The following is a 16,965-nucleotide window of genomic DNA, read 5'->3' on the forward strand; positions in this document are numbered from 1 at the left end:
ACAGCGTTTGCCATATTTGTACTTTCTCTGTCAGCTGTGGATGCAGCCCTCCAGTTCTCTCTCTGATTCTTTTTCTCTCTCTCTGTCAACTCACTTGACTTGGCATATGGAATCTCTCCCTGCTGTTTATTTCTCTCGTAGGCGGAAAAAGATATGTAATGTCATGCCATAAATCAATAAGTTATTTTGGACGAATGATAGATGAACATTTTAATGCAAATATGCATTTTGTCCAGTAATGAAAAACACATAAGAGCAATATGTACTTCATGTTGCTTTATTTGTAGTTTTCATTTTAAAAATGTTTTAACATACCTTTCTCTTCTCTGAGCAATGTTCTCCGCTCTTGCTACAGGGTCAGAATTAACACGCTGCATATGGCGAGCGGTTTTTATTTTGCTTGGAAGTGGCATCTGGTAAAATAAATTTAAACACATAAATAAATAATAAATTACTAATAAATTCATAATAACCGAGATAAAATGACATGTTACATTTTTGGGGTGGTAATTATTCATGATATTGTACAAAAATTAAACATAAACCGTTGTTTCTGAAATATTAGGAAAAAAATACTCTAATTGCATAGAACTATTTTCCAAATAATACTAAAATAAAGTACTTTATGTATATAAATCATTAATTGAATTTAAAAAAGCCCCAAAACTCCCAATCTAGGACATATGTCTATCATGTAAAACACTCTGCAATGGCCGCACCACATTTGGTCGCACCACATGATATTTTTCTAGTTCAGTCAAAATTTACAGCCACAGCATTGGCCACCTAAAGGAAACAAACTAGGTTTGCACAAAAGGTCACTATGAAATATATATTTTTAGAAATAACTTAGAATTCATAGTTTTTTTGAGGTCATACCACATGACCAACTACATACCAGCTGTGAAAAAGGTTATTTTCTCCCAAATTTGAGAGAGAGTTACAAACCTGTTGCTGCTTCCATGGGTCCTTGGCTAAATGGTTTATGATGCAACTTCCTGTCTTTGAATGGATTTCAACATCAAAGTCCCAAATTGGTCCTTTCTTGATGGTGACACCACATGATATTTCATAAAATGGACATCATCGGACAAAGTTTGTTTGTATACTATGATGGAAATATAAATGCAAATGCTTTGCAATTTTGTACAGGATTACAAAACACTTTGGAAATCATGCCAAATATGGCAGAAAATAAATTTGAATAGATTTTGAGTAATTTCAAAGACGTTTTCACAACAGCAGTCATGGCCGGACAGTCGCACCACATGATATTTTGACACTTTAAAAAACAGAAACATTTAAATAACTAATGGTTTTTGGAAATTTAAAGTGTGTACATATATGGGACAGGTAATAGGTAAGAAAATGTAGTCGGACAGAAAATATAGGCGTCACGTCAATGACCCATATATCTTGTGCCAATTGTTTAATATTTATTCATGAGCAATTTTTGCTAACAGAGCAAGAGATTCCGTATTTTCATATTTTTTATTCTAATTTAAATGTTAGACTGAATATTAAGTTAAGACTGAAGAATGAAGTTAATTGCTCTTGGAAAGGATGTTCTTGCATGATGATGCTTTATTATCATTATACCAGTGGTATATGACAATAATTGCTGGGGCAAAATATTGTCCTACAAAATGTATGTATTATTTGTGTGGGACTCTTAGTTAGTTTTATTCTGCTTTTCACAGCAGCTGCAGGTGGGAACCTTCCTGTTCTTATTAACCCCTCAAAGTTGTGTTACAGACAATGGTCCATTCTAGAAACACCTTTTTAATCTTGACAGTTCATCGTCTGTTCACGAGTGTCAGTTTCCTATCAGAAAATGCCTCGAGGTGTGGAGTATATCCCTATTCCAGGAAGCTGCAGACAGACACTGTGCCCAGCCACTGTTTGCCAATGCATGTGTTAGCTAACTCAATATATTAGGAATGCCCAAAGGAAATTTTGTTACATGTGGCTCTGGAGCGCCTTGAGGGAATTCTCTCACATTTGTTGTTAAAATTAACTTGAACTTGGATTTAATTTTGGTAGCCAGGGGTGCAACAGTGCACAAAAAGTTTGGTACGTACCTCGGTATTGAGGTCTCGGTTCAGTCCCTTTTCGAAATAGGGAGAAGAGGCAACTTTTAAACGGGGCTCGATTACTTTCAGTGTGTGTTTGAACCCTGCATTCTCAACAACAGAGAACGGTTGCATGTCCGCTGCTATAAAATCCCCTATGTCGCTCGTTATTGCTTTCACACAGTCTGAATTATTTGCCAGCGATGCCGCGGGGGAGCTGTTTTTGAACAGAACTTGTTTTTTCCTTGTCCAACTATTGTTAGTGTTATTCCCAATGTTTCAAACGAGTCGGCATGTTCGATGTGCTACCAGCTACATATCCGTTTGCAGTTGCGCAATGGTTGGCATACGGTTTTTGTACGATCCACTTGTCTTTGTCCGCCATCATTATAGTGACTGCGACACTGAAGTGTTCACACACAGCACACTTACATGACGAGGGAGGGTCTTCACACTTCTGTTTATCTGTGGTTGCTATGACCACGAGCCAAAAACACATCCGGTCCTTCGCTAAAGTTGTCTCTCGGAATGTGAGACCCGTACGCACACAAATAAGTTCTGCACGCGGACAAGCTGCATTCGTTCGGTGCGTACCGAATAGAAGATTTCTGGTACGGGTCTTTCAGTTCGGATATTGGCCCCTATTGGCCAAAGGTCAAGGTCACGGTGGCCTCATTAAGTATGTTTATGTTTTTCTTGAACATGATATCTTAAGATCAACTCAGGGAATGTCTTTAAATTTGGTGCAAACGTTCACTTGGACTGAACTGATTAGCAAGTGCTTGGAGGTCAAAGCTCAAGGTCACAGTGACCTCACACCCCCTATGAATGTGATATATTAGGACTGCCTGTAGGGAACTTCATTTCTACTTGTACAATTCACCTGGACTTACTGATTAACTGATTTGATTTCGGTGCTCTATCTGGCTACGATTTTTAGGTAAAGTGATTACGTTTCAGTGGTCAAAGGTCACAGTTACCTTATATGAATCTGAAACAAAGGAATGTAGAACTATGTACTCTGAAACTGCACTTGTTGGCAGAGGCATAAAACTGCAGTGCGGTAATTCTAGTTTGTGTAAGTAAAAGGTTTGCAAAGTCAAAAGGCCCAAAGTCTGCAGTAAAGGGAGCCCCTCCCCAGAAAGCACTGCTCCTAAAGCTCCTGAAACTCCACATCAATAGTCAAGAGCAGGCTGGGCTTCATTGAGAGGGGGGCCTTAAAGAGACAGGAGCTGACACAAAGTGTCTCAGACAGAGGCTGAAAGTGGTTCTGCATCATGGGGAAGTATAAGGAAAGTACTGCATTTCCTGAATTTTAAAGCATATAACCCTATTAATTGTAAGCATCACAGCAGTGAAGAGAGGAAACTTTACCCTGCACATGACTTACAGGTGTGCATGTACAGGTCAATTGCGACCTCTGTCTGCCATGGCAGTTACTGCAAGTGAAGTTGTCTGTAAATTCCTACTGTTGCAGGATTAGAGTGACATGGCACCTGCTTGAATGGATTGACCAGGGACTGGGATAAAGGGCATGTTCCTTAAATTCAGTGGTTAGTGACATCAGAGAGGGAAACTTTGAACATTGGGTATTAAGTACAAGGAGAAAATGCATTTTTATACCTTTTCTGTGTTTTAAGAAAAAGTATCTCATGGGGGAATTTCAAAAAATGAAACTATATAGAAATAAAAATCCTGGATGCTGAAGTGCTGACTGCCTGTAACAGAAAATAATTGCATGGCCCATGCAATTGATTAAAGGTGGTGAATAGTACTGTGCCTCAATCAATCACTCCACTATGTGGTACAAAGGGAGCCTGCTAAGCCTTTAAGCTTCTTTTAGACACTCAACTCTAATTAATTAGCAGAAAATAACATGGCCACTCTGTGAATGGAGCATGTCTGGATTAACCAATCACTGCAGTTTTTCTTGTTTGGTTGTCTTTTGGCCTGATGGGGATCAGACTTTGGTAGGCAAGTAGGATAAGGAAATGTTTAGTTACTCAGTGGGGATCATTACATATATCAGTAATAAGACATTACTAAAATCAGTGTTGAACCAGGTGTCCATGTTATAAATATAAATATATTAACTGGGTACATGAATTATTTTCATTTACTCATTTATTGTATTAGAAAAGTCAGAAATAACACAATTATTCTGAAAATATCTACTATCCCTGTATTAACCAGTGTCTCATCAAAATGGAAGATCACTGGTACATGACACTACATATTATTGTTAGAGCAACAGCCTTATTAAGTCCATATCCTAAATTCAATTTAGTCATTTCATAGACCTTAAACTGAGATTGCTTTGTAAAGTTTGTCCTTTTTTTGCACTATTTCCATCACTGACTAAAGTGTGTTTCTGAAGAGTTTAGTTTATAAATGATTCCTCACAAAGCCACTACCTTGCCTGGTTCGCTTTGAAGATTAGTAATATCATGCTTTTTTTAATTCAACATCATGAACATCATACAACAGGATTTGTATTTGACTGTTGGAGGATTTCAACAAGACTTTTTGGACCATGTAATAGGTCACACTTTATTTGTCCTACCGATAGTCCCAAGCCTATAGACTATTTGAAACATTTCACTAATCTTTACAGTCTAATGTTAAACCGCTGTTCAACATTGTACATATACATATTAACACTTAGTTAACCATTTAATGGTTAGAGGTAGGGTGAGGGTTAGGGCGACCTAAACAGGTGAAATCGTGAATCTCAATTCATAACCTATTCAAACATAAATACAATCTATGGGATAACAATAACACTTAATTTAGATCAGAATGAGACATTTATACAATACTTACTTACAAAACTAATATCATACTATCAAAGTTTGCAGTTTGACAGACAACCTCATTTCATAAGGTCTTGTGCAGACTGTGCACCTGTTACTGTACAAGCATAGAGCTGTTTCCTAATGTGATTTGGCTTGCATTAAGGTAACCTGTCCTTGAGCTGTCTTGTCATGCACCCTGCACTGCCTAAAGTTGTAGCTCTGTATTTATAGAAGCTCTTCTTAGTGTCTTCCCTTGTTATTAAGACACTGAGATCACTGTGTACGTGCTGTTTTGAGGCTAGATTAAACCCTGGGCTCTGTGGAAGGACTACATCTTTAACATGCAGAGAAAAAGGAAGTTCTGCATCTTTCTGTGTATACGGTTACCTTTTTGTGAAGGTTTATGTATAGGCCAGTCACTGCAAGTAGATGAAGAAAGGGGTGGATCTGTAATTAAGAACTCTTAGCCAGCTCAACTGGTGATCATGGAAGATAAACACAGCGACAAAGAAAGAGGAGTACAGGGGGAAGCTATGGACATGGAGTACCAGGGAAAAGAAGAACCTGTGAAGAGTGTTTGAACTGTGTGGTTATGTGTGTGAGCATATGTGTGAGAGACGCCATGGGAGCAGTGCTGAGCTGGGTTGCTGCTCGCGTCTGTGCTCTGTTGCTGGAAACAGCTGATGCACTGAGACACTGGAGAGTAAGTAAAGTGCTGGCTTTGTAGGATTTCATTCAAGAATTGAATATGTGCTGGTTTGAATTGTGTGTGTGTGTGTGTGTGTGTGTGTGTGTATGCTTAAGGGAGCCTACCTGTTCCTTGAGGTCATTAACTCTTTATCAAATCAGTAACAATGTGAAACACACATGATTATTTCTGTTCAGGAACAGTTTTGTTTGATTACACATGCCCCTTCTGTTTTCTAAGTGTTACAAAATATAATAAAAGCAATTCTTGAAATCAGATTTAAATAAAAAAATGATCCTAGTATATATCTATGTTTTGTTAGTTTAATTTCGTCAAGCTTGCAATTACCAACCATGTGCAGAGAATTTTTGGTTCTAACTGGAGTTACGTAACTGTAGTTCGGTACTACATCATTATACAGTGTGTGGGTGGGAACAAAAAATGGTTCATATGTCACTTCAATCAAAGAACCTAAACCATCACATCATCAGCTTGGAGGCCAATGTAGCTCCCCTTCTGTGACCTTAGTCTGAACAATATATGCACTACAATAGGATTCAAAGCACAGAGCAACACACACGTAACTGGCCTCACCTTTCTGAATGAAATAGACACTCAAAAGAGTCAAAAGCAAATTGCAGTTTTTGAAGACTTGTATCAATGCTTATATGATACAGTGCAGTGTTCTCCTAGGCACCACAGAACTTGACTTAGTATCTTTTATAGCGTAATGATCGATTAATTTGTTTAATTTCATTGAAATTATTGGCAGCTTGAATAAGTCTGAACACTCGATGTCCTTTTGAATATTGTTGTAGATCTTTAGGACTTTTTTCACTTTAATTGACTAGCTATTTGGGTTCAAATCAGTGATTTGCTTTCATAAAGATGTTTCCTTGTGTAGCTCATTAGTGACTTTATGAAGATTAGCTTTATGTCCTATCTAGAATTTTGCTATATCCAGTGTTATTATTGAACTGATTTAAATGTCACCCCTTCTCTTTACTGTCTCCACAGCCACAGGAAGCGCTCGAAGACTCCCCCCTTCTCTCTGAAGGATTAGGCTTAGAGGAGGGGGATTTGGGTGCTGACTCCTTGAAATGGTGCGAGAGAAGTACAGGAGGTGGTGACACATCGGATGAGTATTTTGACTCTCGCTCATGGCACAGTGACACCTTGTCGGATTTAACTGCAGACGGGGAGGACTGTGTTGTTGCTCTTCTTGGACTGGAAGATACCTACGATGATCATAAAGGCGGTTTCTTCCAGACTGGGCAGAATAAAGCCCGAAAGAGAGAATTATTGACCGCCAAGGACAGCCACAGAGATGCCACAGAGACTTCTGTTGGACAAACCAGTTGTAGCAGAAGGAAAAGCCCAGAGAACCATCTAGACTCTTTTACCTTAGAGCTCAGCACCACAAACCTGTGCTCAGTTGAGACCCGACCCCATCCAAGTAAAGAGAAATTAAAACTCAACTTGCTCAAACAACAGTCCAGTTTACAGTCTGTTTCCACAGAAACTCAACCGAAGGGTTGCACGGAGCCATACAGTTTACATGTACTGAGCCAACACAATAACAAGGTAAATACTCAAGTAGACACCCAGGAAGTAAAGCTCCTTGCACAGCCAGAAAAAAACAAATCCAACAGACCGAATGAATCTATAGAGTTCAAAACATGTATGATACACACAGATGCAAAAGAGGACGGAACTGTGGAGACACAACAAGAAGAACAGCAGGAAAGTGTAGAAATCAGCAATTTTCAGGATGTAGTACGTAATATTGAACAGCTCAGTACAAATGTTGGAGAGCGAAACCCAGCTTTAAATAAATGCAACAGTGATTTTATAGATAGACATCATCAAATTTTAGAGCATCAGAGTATAATCAATGAAATCAGTGACAATAGGAGCTTGTGTAAGAGTGTGGGGATATTTAATAATCAAACACCTAACAAAATAGAGACTAAATGTAGCAACAACACAAGCATAGCAGATTCAAATTTTATAGATGGAATACATGCAAAAAAACCTGACAGTATTTGTCCACCAGCATACCCTCAATCTGAGAGTAAATACACAGACTCTCAGATAATTACAGACGCACATGGCACAAAGACAAATAGGGTATCAAATAACACCAACTCTAATCTCATTGGCAAACTCAATACACAAATCAATGTACTGGCAAACGAGGTTGACTTTAGCTGTTCACAAATTCAGTGTGATGAGAGCCCCAACGGATGGCTGTCGGAGACCCACCCTCAAGTTTGTAATGGTGTAACAACATCCCATGATAAGACAAAGGTGTCAGGTGTCTGCTTCCAGGCGGAACAGGGTGGGCTTGTTGGCACTGTTGCAGAGAGGACAATATCACTTGGGACAGTAAATGAAATCTGTTCCTCCATCACATTTTCCACAGAGACTACAGCCTCTTTGGATACCTGTGCCACTGAGCAGACTATTGTTCCAAAATTTCCTAAAGTAGCTTCACCTGTCCCACTGGATGAGGTAGACAGGGAGGAGTTCACAGGGAGGGAACGAGATCAAAAGCAACCTCAGATGTTACAACTATGGCAAGGTCAAAGTCAAAACCAAGATTTAATCCCCAATAACTTGGATCAGGGGAATGCTGGATCAGAAATACCCTTTTGCAAGCAGCTCCATTTAGTGGAGAAACATTTGAAGAGGGCTCAGTCAGTCTCTATAGAAGCGGTGCCTGACTCAACTCAAATCCAACCTGACACTGTTGACGAGTCAGAGGAATGCCTGTCTTCTCACACATTTTCAAATAATTTGCTCTTTTTATCTGACAAGCAAGAAGCAGAGGAGATCCCCTCTCTGTTATCAGAGAAGTTTAGAGGGGAATGGGTGAGGGTCGGATCACCCTGCTCTCTTCTCTGGCCAGCCAAGGAATTGGAGGGGGAGTACAGTTATGTTTGTCCTGACCAGGAACAAGTGAGTAAAGCAGAGAGTAAAGTCAGTCTTTCACAGTCAAAACTTCGCAAAACAGAGCTCTCTGAATACAGTGAGCTGCAAGTTATTCCAGAAGTCATTTCCAATGATGCTGAGGTCTACTTTTATACACAGCATTTGCCTTGTAAGATAGGGGAGACATCAACACATCCTGGAGGGAGTGAGTCTATTGAGTACAGAAGCAGGGAACACCCAGGTGTAGGTCTAAAGCCAATTTCTCAGACAAACATACACACCACTGCCAGCACAGTTTCTAGTCAATGTAAGCAAGTTCAGTTGGATCTGAAGATCCCTGAAACTCTTAGTAGCCCCAAAACCTCTATTTTCCTTCTTTCAGACTCTAACAATAACAACAAGGGCAGCAGAAAAGGTGTACAGAGAGGGGAGGGTATAGATTGTTTCTTAGGGCGAGCCCAGAGCAAGAGTAATGACAAAATAATTGACCCACTGGTTGAGCCATCAAAAAATGTGAAAAATTCTGAGGTGTCAGTGTCCTCACTAGATCACAGATTCAACTGGAGCAACGAGGAATCAGAATGTGTGCAAGGAAAAAACAGTAAAAGCCTTGTCCATTTAAGCCTGGTCCATGCAGATCAGCTACAACAACCTAAGACAGAGAAGAGTACTGACAATAATGCAGTTTTAAAAAGACTAATGCTCAAGCATTCCAACTCAGAAAGGTATGAAGGCCCTAAGCCATTAAGTTCAAATGTGGACTGTCAATTTAGAGAAGACAAGCTACCAGGGGATCACAGCTTACCTAATACAAGAGGATGCTACACGTCTGAATCATTAGAGCGACATACACTGGCTGTCAAGTGCAGAGGGAACACACAGGTGAGCTTGCCAGCTCCACAGCAAGAGGTGAAGGTAGTAAGATATTCACACCCTGATGTAAGTCTCAACCTACTTGCTGTCCGAAGTTTAGAACCAATTTGGGAGGCTGAGCGTTTACTGGAAAACTGTGGCACAACAGTAGATGATTTAGTAATAGAAACAGAGAAAGAACATGAGATAATGAGGCCTGCTGAAGAAGATAGGGATATTGTTACCCTTTCAGGGGACCTCTTCAGCCCCTCCGGTCCACAACACCAGGCTGAGCAAAAGGAAATATCCTTGGCCACTGCTGAGGTAGAGCCTGAAGTGACAGCTACATCTGTCCTACGCAGTAGCGAAAAGCACTATAGACCTATGACTGTTGCCTATGATGCTGTGTGTTACACCTCAGCTAGTAGCAACTGTAATATTTCAGACAGAAATGCCAATCTTAACAAAATGATCATGAGAAGAAAAACAAAAGGCTGTCAGACAGAAAATAGAGGCTCTACATTTTCTGTCTTTGCCAAAATGCCTTCTTTTAGGAAGGCTAAGGGCTCTAAGGGTAGCAGAAGTGAAAATGAGTCACCAGATGGAGAAAATGATGACCTTATGTCTGAGCAAGGCCCAAGGAAGGACAACTCAGATGATGAGGTTTTTGTCAGAGGTGACATCCTCAACCAAACAGTCCACCAAAGTATTTCCTCGGTGGATTACGAGATAGATGAAGAGAACTGCGACTTCTTCACCTCTACTCCACACGCAAACCATGTCCGTCATCTAACCGGCCAAGGGAGTAGCCTTGTGGGCAATGGAGGATCAAGCCCAGACAGCCCCCTTCTCGGGCAAGTTGAGTCCCCTAATGGGCTAAACTACAAGAGGAGCAAGAGCAATGACAGTTTAAACATTCGTATGCGCTTTGCACAAGCACACAGGTCTCTTTCCAGTCTGTTTGAGTCCCGTTCCATGGATAAGGAGAATGAGGAGCAGGCCACTGTGTGCATTGATGTGGATTCAGTTAAAGCCAAACAATCCTGGAGGAAGCTAAAAAAGCCCAAGGAGGCTGAGCTTCTGAAAAGAACTCTGTCAGCGCCAGATGGGGAATGTAGCAACACTGGGCAAGACCTTGGACACTTTATACCTTCTCCACTCCTGGACAGGCTTAGCAATCCAGGGTCACCATCCTCCCTCAGAGCCCTTCGCCACACAGATCCCATATCCAAACGGGGAGTTCCACAAGGGAGTGGAAACCCCCATGGGTGCAAATCTGAGGGCCAGAGAAGAAAGTGTTTATCAAATGCTTTACCTGGCCTATCGCAATTTTCAAATGACTCTGCAATTCCATATCTCAATAACATCAGCCCTGTTTCACCTTTGAGCCCCAGCTCACTAGCCGCCCTTACCCACCAGCCTTCACATACTTGGAGTAGGTCCCACCAAGTTGCTAGTGAGGTCTTGACTGAAAGCCCCCTACGGCCAATGAGCCCTAAACCCAACAGTCCTAGGCTAGCAGCTCAACGCAAAAACTTCTGCTATCCTCACTCATCAAGGGCCAGTTCTGTGTGTCCTATTCTTCTGGGTCAGTCAGTCAGCGTGGAAGGGCTGACAGACCCCCCTGAGAGACCTAAAACCCTCAAACCCTCAACTAGCCCTTTAGGTGTCAACCTCAGTCTTCTGGATACGGAAGAGCACAGAATAGACAGCCAGTCACACATCAGCCTGTATGCCTTTGGCTTCATCAGTGAATTAGAGGTAAGAAGAAATCAAATTTATTCAAAAGCAAAATGTGCAACAAAAATGCAACATTTTTAATGATGAATGCAAATGTTTTTCTGGGATCACATTCAAATTTATGATGATTATGTTTAAATGTTGTAAATACGCCTGCTTTTTGTATGTTAAACACCTCTATACAGGTAGAAAGACCAGGCCTTGTTCAACCTCTATCAAGTTGACAGCCAAGTTCCAGCTCCTCTGGAAAAGTGTTTCTTTTCCACTTTCAACTTACCCACACTAACTCGCTTTGAAGGAAAAGAAAAGAGGGGAAAAAAACACCAGTTAATGTCTTGCTCTGAATTGAATAGTGTTTGTGTTAATATGTTCCTTAGGGTTGGTTGCCAGTGTATCTTTATCTGTCAGTATCTGGGTTTGGACAGAGAACAAGTCCCTCTTTCTTTGTGGCTCTCTGTGCAGAGGATGAAGTTGGGTAGAGAAACAGCAGTGTCAACTCTTTCTCCCTCTCGAGTGTGGTAGATTCTGTGAGTCAACAGGCTGCCATCATCTTATCTCGCTACCATTTCCTACAATACAGTAGTCCTATTATACAGAGCCACAACAGGATAATTTGAGGACCCCCCCCCCCCCCCCCCCCCCCCTTGTGGCTTGCGTCCCACATGACTAGAATATGGAATATGCTGATGCAGGCTAATTCAACCACTAAGAGCACTGTACCTTTAAGCTTGGTCGAATAAGTAGACTAATCAAAACAAGTTGTTTGGTTATCTAATGTTTAATTGACTGACAGCCCTAGACTACTGCAAATAGGCATATTTACAGATCTCATGCCTGACACTGCATGTTGAAGCTGATGACATTTCCCACTACGTTGCAATGTAATTGGACAAAAAAGAACACTTGGTAACTTTCTATTACTTTTGGATGATTTGGCATCAGTTTGATGGATAATTGTGGATGTATGTGAGTTCACTAAATGTAATGCGTAACATAATTGTTATAAATAATACATTTTTAAAAAAAGGCAGTGCCACAGAGGAAGAGTGTAGGGGAGACACTGCATATTTGAGGGGAGTCATGAAACCACATTTTCAGTTATTTCTCTTGTTTTCATTGTTGAACCTCCACGGGTGTGCCACACGTATTCTTGAGTGAGCACCCTGCATGTAATATGCAATAAAATAACAACTAAATGGCAGGATTATGAGACTGAAGCTGTTAGGATCTTCACAGACTCTACTTACCAGCCTTATTTCTGTGAATACAAGTGCCTGTCAAGTATACTGCATACTTTTCATCTATCATAAGTTATGATCACAACTTAACCACAGCTGTGCACTATACCAGGGGTCACAGAGGGAGTAGAGTTGGGATAGAAAAGGCGACTGTGACTAACTAGTTAACCGTTGACTCAAAAGGGCTCACAAAATGGTGGTCGGCCTGGCAGTCAGTCCAGAACGAGAAAGCTGTTGGAGGTGGAAAGCGAAGGGAAGGCCTCTATGGTTCTTGGCAGGCTGAGGAATGGCTGCTGGTTGGATGTGGGCCATGAAAGAGGTGGCCGGCAGCAAAGGCAAAACTGCTCAGATGACCTCTGGATTGAAGAGCAAAAGAAATACAAACGCAAATTGGCCAGAGCCATCAGAGGAAGCCTTGGCCAGCTCAACACGCTGATATCTGAAGACATGGACAAAGTAAGATGTGGTCACATTCCTGTGAGCTGCCAACACAAAGATCCAAACATTGGAAATCTTTGTAATCTTCATCTTCTTCCCACTTTGCCTTTCTTCTGAGAGTCTGGTTTTCCTGGACAAGCTGTTTCTCTCTGGTAGCTTCTGGTGGTTTCTCTTGGATATGAAGCTTAATTCTGTCCTCACTTTACCTTCTGTTTTTTGCATGACATAATCTATTTTTCTTTTCTTCTGCCCTTAATTCATGCATGCCAGATCATGTTGTATTATTTTCTCTACTTCTCACTCAGTTATATTGAATAAGTGATTATGTAATACTTGTTTATGTCCAGGTCATTAGCCAGAATGCGAGTGACAATACTGATCGAAACCAATCCTCTTCCATTTACACAGACTGATGCTGGAGTCACCTCAGGGCCCATCAAGGCTTTCAGGGGGATGCCGCTTAAAGCCCACTGCTTCTCCCAGAGCACTCCCATCGGACTTGACTGCCTGGGCTGGAGAAGACGCATCTCCTATACCTGTAAGTAGCCAGTCTGGTTCAGGCTTTTATTTGGGATTACGAACTCTTTACTCTTTCATCTCCACATTGACCTAGGGGTTCAAATGGAAATAAAAAACGTTTGCTCCTTTGACACTCTGCATACTAGATGATTTCTCCAGTCAGAAGGATGTTCATGCATTTTATTCATGTGGCTAGCTGTGTAAGATTTGCTTTAGATTTGGATCAAACTGATAAACTCAAGAGAAATGACAGAAATGTCTACTTTGTCACAGTTTCCTATTACCTTGTTTCAGCAGGAACCATGAGGAGACGTTGCTTGGTTGATATTATTTGGGTTCAGTGATCACATATTCAAAATCTAAAGGGTTTTTGTTGTATTGTTCACTATTTCATTGTGTTTTCATGTTTGTTGCATTTTCTGTCGAATTCATTACCATTTGTAATGATACAGATTACCTCATATATTCTTATTAGAGGCAACTTTTTGACATTTCCTGTATAGGTTTGAACACATAACAACTGCAGTTCCTTATTCAACCTGCTGGCTGCAGTACATTCTAACTGTAACCCCAGGCTCAGACAGCCCCTCCTATTATACAGATTCATAAAAACATATAATAAAAGGGAATCAGATTCTTTCAGGAAACTTTTTTTTAAATTTTGCACTCTTTCATTTTAATGGGGCTCTTATTACACAGAAAGGACATACATTTCTATATTTATCAGACTTAATAAAACAAATAGTAAAGCACATCTCATCAGCACCATGAAACATGTCACTTGCACATATTTTGAGTAGGGGGTTGTTTCAAATTAAAAAAATTCTGGCTAATACATTGCCTGGGTTTTTATAAAAATACAAAAATATATGATACATTTCTAAGTATAAACACCTTATTTTCTAAATCAACACAAACGTCAACTTTTTCTAATACATTTCCTCACTTTTTGTACACTTAATGTCTAGTAGTTTCAAATTGATAATGTTTTTTTCCCCATCATTTAAGTTGAGTTCCAGCCCCCACTGCTACATAGCGCTGGTCGCTGTTGATTCAAAGTTTAACAAGTCACCTGTCCAAATCACATCAAATTCGAAACTGCATGAAGATGAACCGTTCTCAAGATATGCGTTCACCAAACATACAGACAGACATAGTTTTCTGAAATAGTAGATGGATTCAGCAGCCAGGTACTGCTGAATTTGAGCAGTTTGTCCCATTCTTCTTTCTAGATTTTGTAAAGTTTCATCAAGTTAAATTGGAAGTGTCTATGAACTACCATCTTCAGGTCTCTACACATATGTTTTACGGGGTTTAAGTCTCAGCTTTGGCTGGGCTAGTCGAGGACAGTCAAGGCTCAGTCCTAATTTCACTTTCAACAACCCCCCTGAACACCCCCCTTTTGCCTGGTTACTTAGTTTGGCTGTGGCACAACTTTATCATGTGCTCTGAAGGGTTCCAAATTCTTTTTTCAAAGATTTAGAAATGATTTCTTACCATAGTCATGATCAATGCAAAGTCACAATTTTACTGTGTGTCTACAGAGAGCTGTTGTATACACAGGTGACAGGTGGACTCCAGTCAAGTTTTATTCATGTCTCCAAGATTAAGTAAAGACATTACTCCAAATTGTAGTGACTACAAAAGTCAGCAAAATACTTGTATATACACGTAAATGAGAGATAGAAATCTTTTTGCATAGTTTATAAACCATACTCTTAGTCTGTGGTTTCAGGTCTGAGTGTGTGCCCTCAGATGCATGCACGGAACTTGTTTTGCAAGTGAAAAGTGAAGTAAACACGTCACACAAGAGAAGGGGTGAAAGGTCCAATGTCCATCACAATATGGCATAAAATCAACCCTAAATCTAAATCCTGTTGCTGTAACATCACTAAGATTGTGTTTGCAAGCAGTTGACAGTTTATTAGGTCCACCTAATTAAAACTAATGCATGGGGAGCCTTCATTAAAGGTAGGGTTGGTAGGTTGTTTCTGAAACACTCTTTACTTCTGGACGTCCGGCCACAGCGTTCATATGGACGTTGCTTTGATGAGAAGGCCGATGGGAGGGGGTGGGGCATATCGGTTGCAATGCCGCCTGCTCTTGCTAGCTTTTTCCAGGGTAAGCAACCCCACCTCTAAGAGACTGTGAAGTGCTGATCAACTTAAAGTTGGTTTTGAATGCTGTCATTTGTACAGTTGTTTAATTGCCGTGTTGTGCTGAAAAGCTGTTTTCCACTCTTTTGTTAACCCAATTTTTAACATTGATAGCACACCAGGCTAAACCTTTCTTATATTTAGGCCAAGTAATCTGGCAACTGATTGCGCTGTGTATCCAACGGGTGCTGAAGTTATAACCACCTTGCTAACACCCACATGTACTGCTACACTGCATCAGTGTGTGCTGCTAAATGGACTGCATTTCTACAGCACTTTTCTAGTCTTCACAACCACTCAAAGTGCTTTACACACCTTTCACACATTCATACATACTCGCCATACGTAGCACATTGTCTCACTGGCCAGAAACAGACCCTCTGATTAATGGAGGACATGCTCTACCTCCTGAGCCATAGCTGCCCCATATATCAGCACTACTGCAGTGTCATTAACCTTACCATTATTGTCATTAAATGACAATCCCCACCTTGGCTGTGCTTGTTGAATGCACTGGATGTCTGGGAGAGTCATGCACATTAGGTCATGTCTGCACACACACCCACAGCAGATTTAACAATGTCACAGTAAGATAATCGTGTACATTATAAAGCCTCTTATATCGGATACAATGTCGTGCATTATCAATCTGATCCCAAGATGAGCAGAGTTAATCTGGCAGTAGTATATCTCTTTCTAGCACATGTGATCTTCTTTGAGGTGGTTTCATTACACTGAAATCTAATGGTGACCTCATCTTGAAAATTCAGATAGACAACTGTGAGTTCAGGCACTATTAGCCTCAGCTGTGGCTTCATGGGCATCACTTGAGATTGTGTAGTGACTTTTAGCAGCTGGAAATCTGGTGTTTGCTGACCTCTGCTGGCTTAAGAAATTGAAAACCGTTTTGATAATAGATTACCATAAGCAAAAAAGACACTTATTCATTCATACCAGCTTCAAAATGGCAATATTTTCTCATTTTGTCAACCTTCTATGATGGTATAGATGTTTTGACCTAAACACACAATATGAAGTCTTGAAATTGGGATTTTTATTTTCTGATTCTCAACAGTACATTGTGGCATCACTGTTCAGTGTGGTCATAGGTGCACTTGAGCTAATGTGCATTATATATTTTATATATATATATATATATATATTTGTGTGTGTGTGTGTGTGTGTAGGTCTGCTTAAGGAGGCACAATCTTCCTCTGCTGTTGTGATTCAGTCTTTGTTTATTCATTTTAACAGTATAGTATAATATAAACACATTATTAACACCAATTAAAATGTGTTTATATCATACTATACTTTTAAAGTACAATATATGGCTCGATTCTAAATCCTTAATACCGTTCATTCATTTTCAAACATTGACTCTAGAACCTGATATCTATTAAACCATTATTATCTGTGGGGCGTTTTGGATCTACATATTACATATACTATGCCTCGCTCATTACAGTCAGACACCGAATGAATATGTCCATTAACTTCATCTGAAAATGTGCTCTGTACAGTAACCCGTTG

The 16,965-nt window shown here is 40.3% G+C and overlaps 2 protein-coding genes across 4 annotated transcripts in view; both read left to right on the forward strand.

Moving 5' to 3' along the window:
* Positions 1-9,145, forward strand: part of LOC117754241 — a 50,003-nt gene extending 40,858 nt beyond the window's left edge. Inside the window, exons 3-5 of the mRNA XM_034573069.1 lie at positions 6,573-7,345; positions 7,394-9,019; positions 9,127-9,145. Of these exons, the coding sequence (XP_034428960.1) occupies positions 6,573-7,345; positions 7,394-9,019; positions 9,127-9,145 (2,418 nt within the window). The remainder of the gene's footprint in view (positions 1-6,572; positions 7,346-7,393; positions 9,020-9,126) is intronic.
* The window catches only part of arhgef4 (Rho guanine nucleotide exchange factor (GEF) 4), a 71,229-nt gene continuing 56,110 nt past the window's right edge, over positions 1,847-16,965 (forward strand). The window contains exons 1-5 of one of the 3 annotated variants that reach the window (XM_034571789.1): positions 1,847-1,851; positions 7,612-7,621; positions 9,005-11,102; positions 12,503-12,775; positions 13,166-13,295. In XM_034571789.1, the coding sequence (XP_034427680.1) occupies positions 9,189-11,102; positions 12,503-12,775; positions 13,166-13,295 (2,317 nt within the window). In that variant the 5' untranslated portion in view covers positions 1,847-1,851; positions 7,612-7,621; positions 9,005-9,188. Of the gene's footprint in view, positions 1,852-7,611; positions 7,622-9,004; positions 11,103-12,502; positions 12,776-13,165; positions 13,296-16,965 lie in introns of those variants that run through there. The other 2 variants (XM_034571790.1, XM_034571788.1) reach the window with 2 other exon arrangements.

Source organism: Hippoglossus hippoglossus, chromosome 20, assembly GCF_009819705.1.
Source record: "Hippoglossus hippoglossus isolate fHipHip1 chromosome 20, fHipHip1.pri, whole genome shotgun sequence".
NCBI lineage: Eukaryota > Metazoa > Chordata > Actinopteri > Pleuronectiformes > Pleuronectidae > Hippoglossus > Hippoglossus hippoglossus.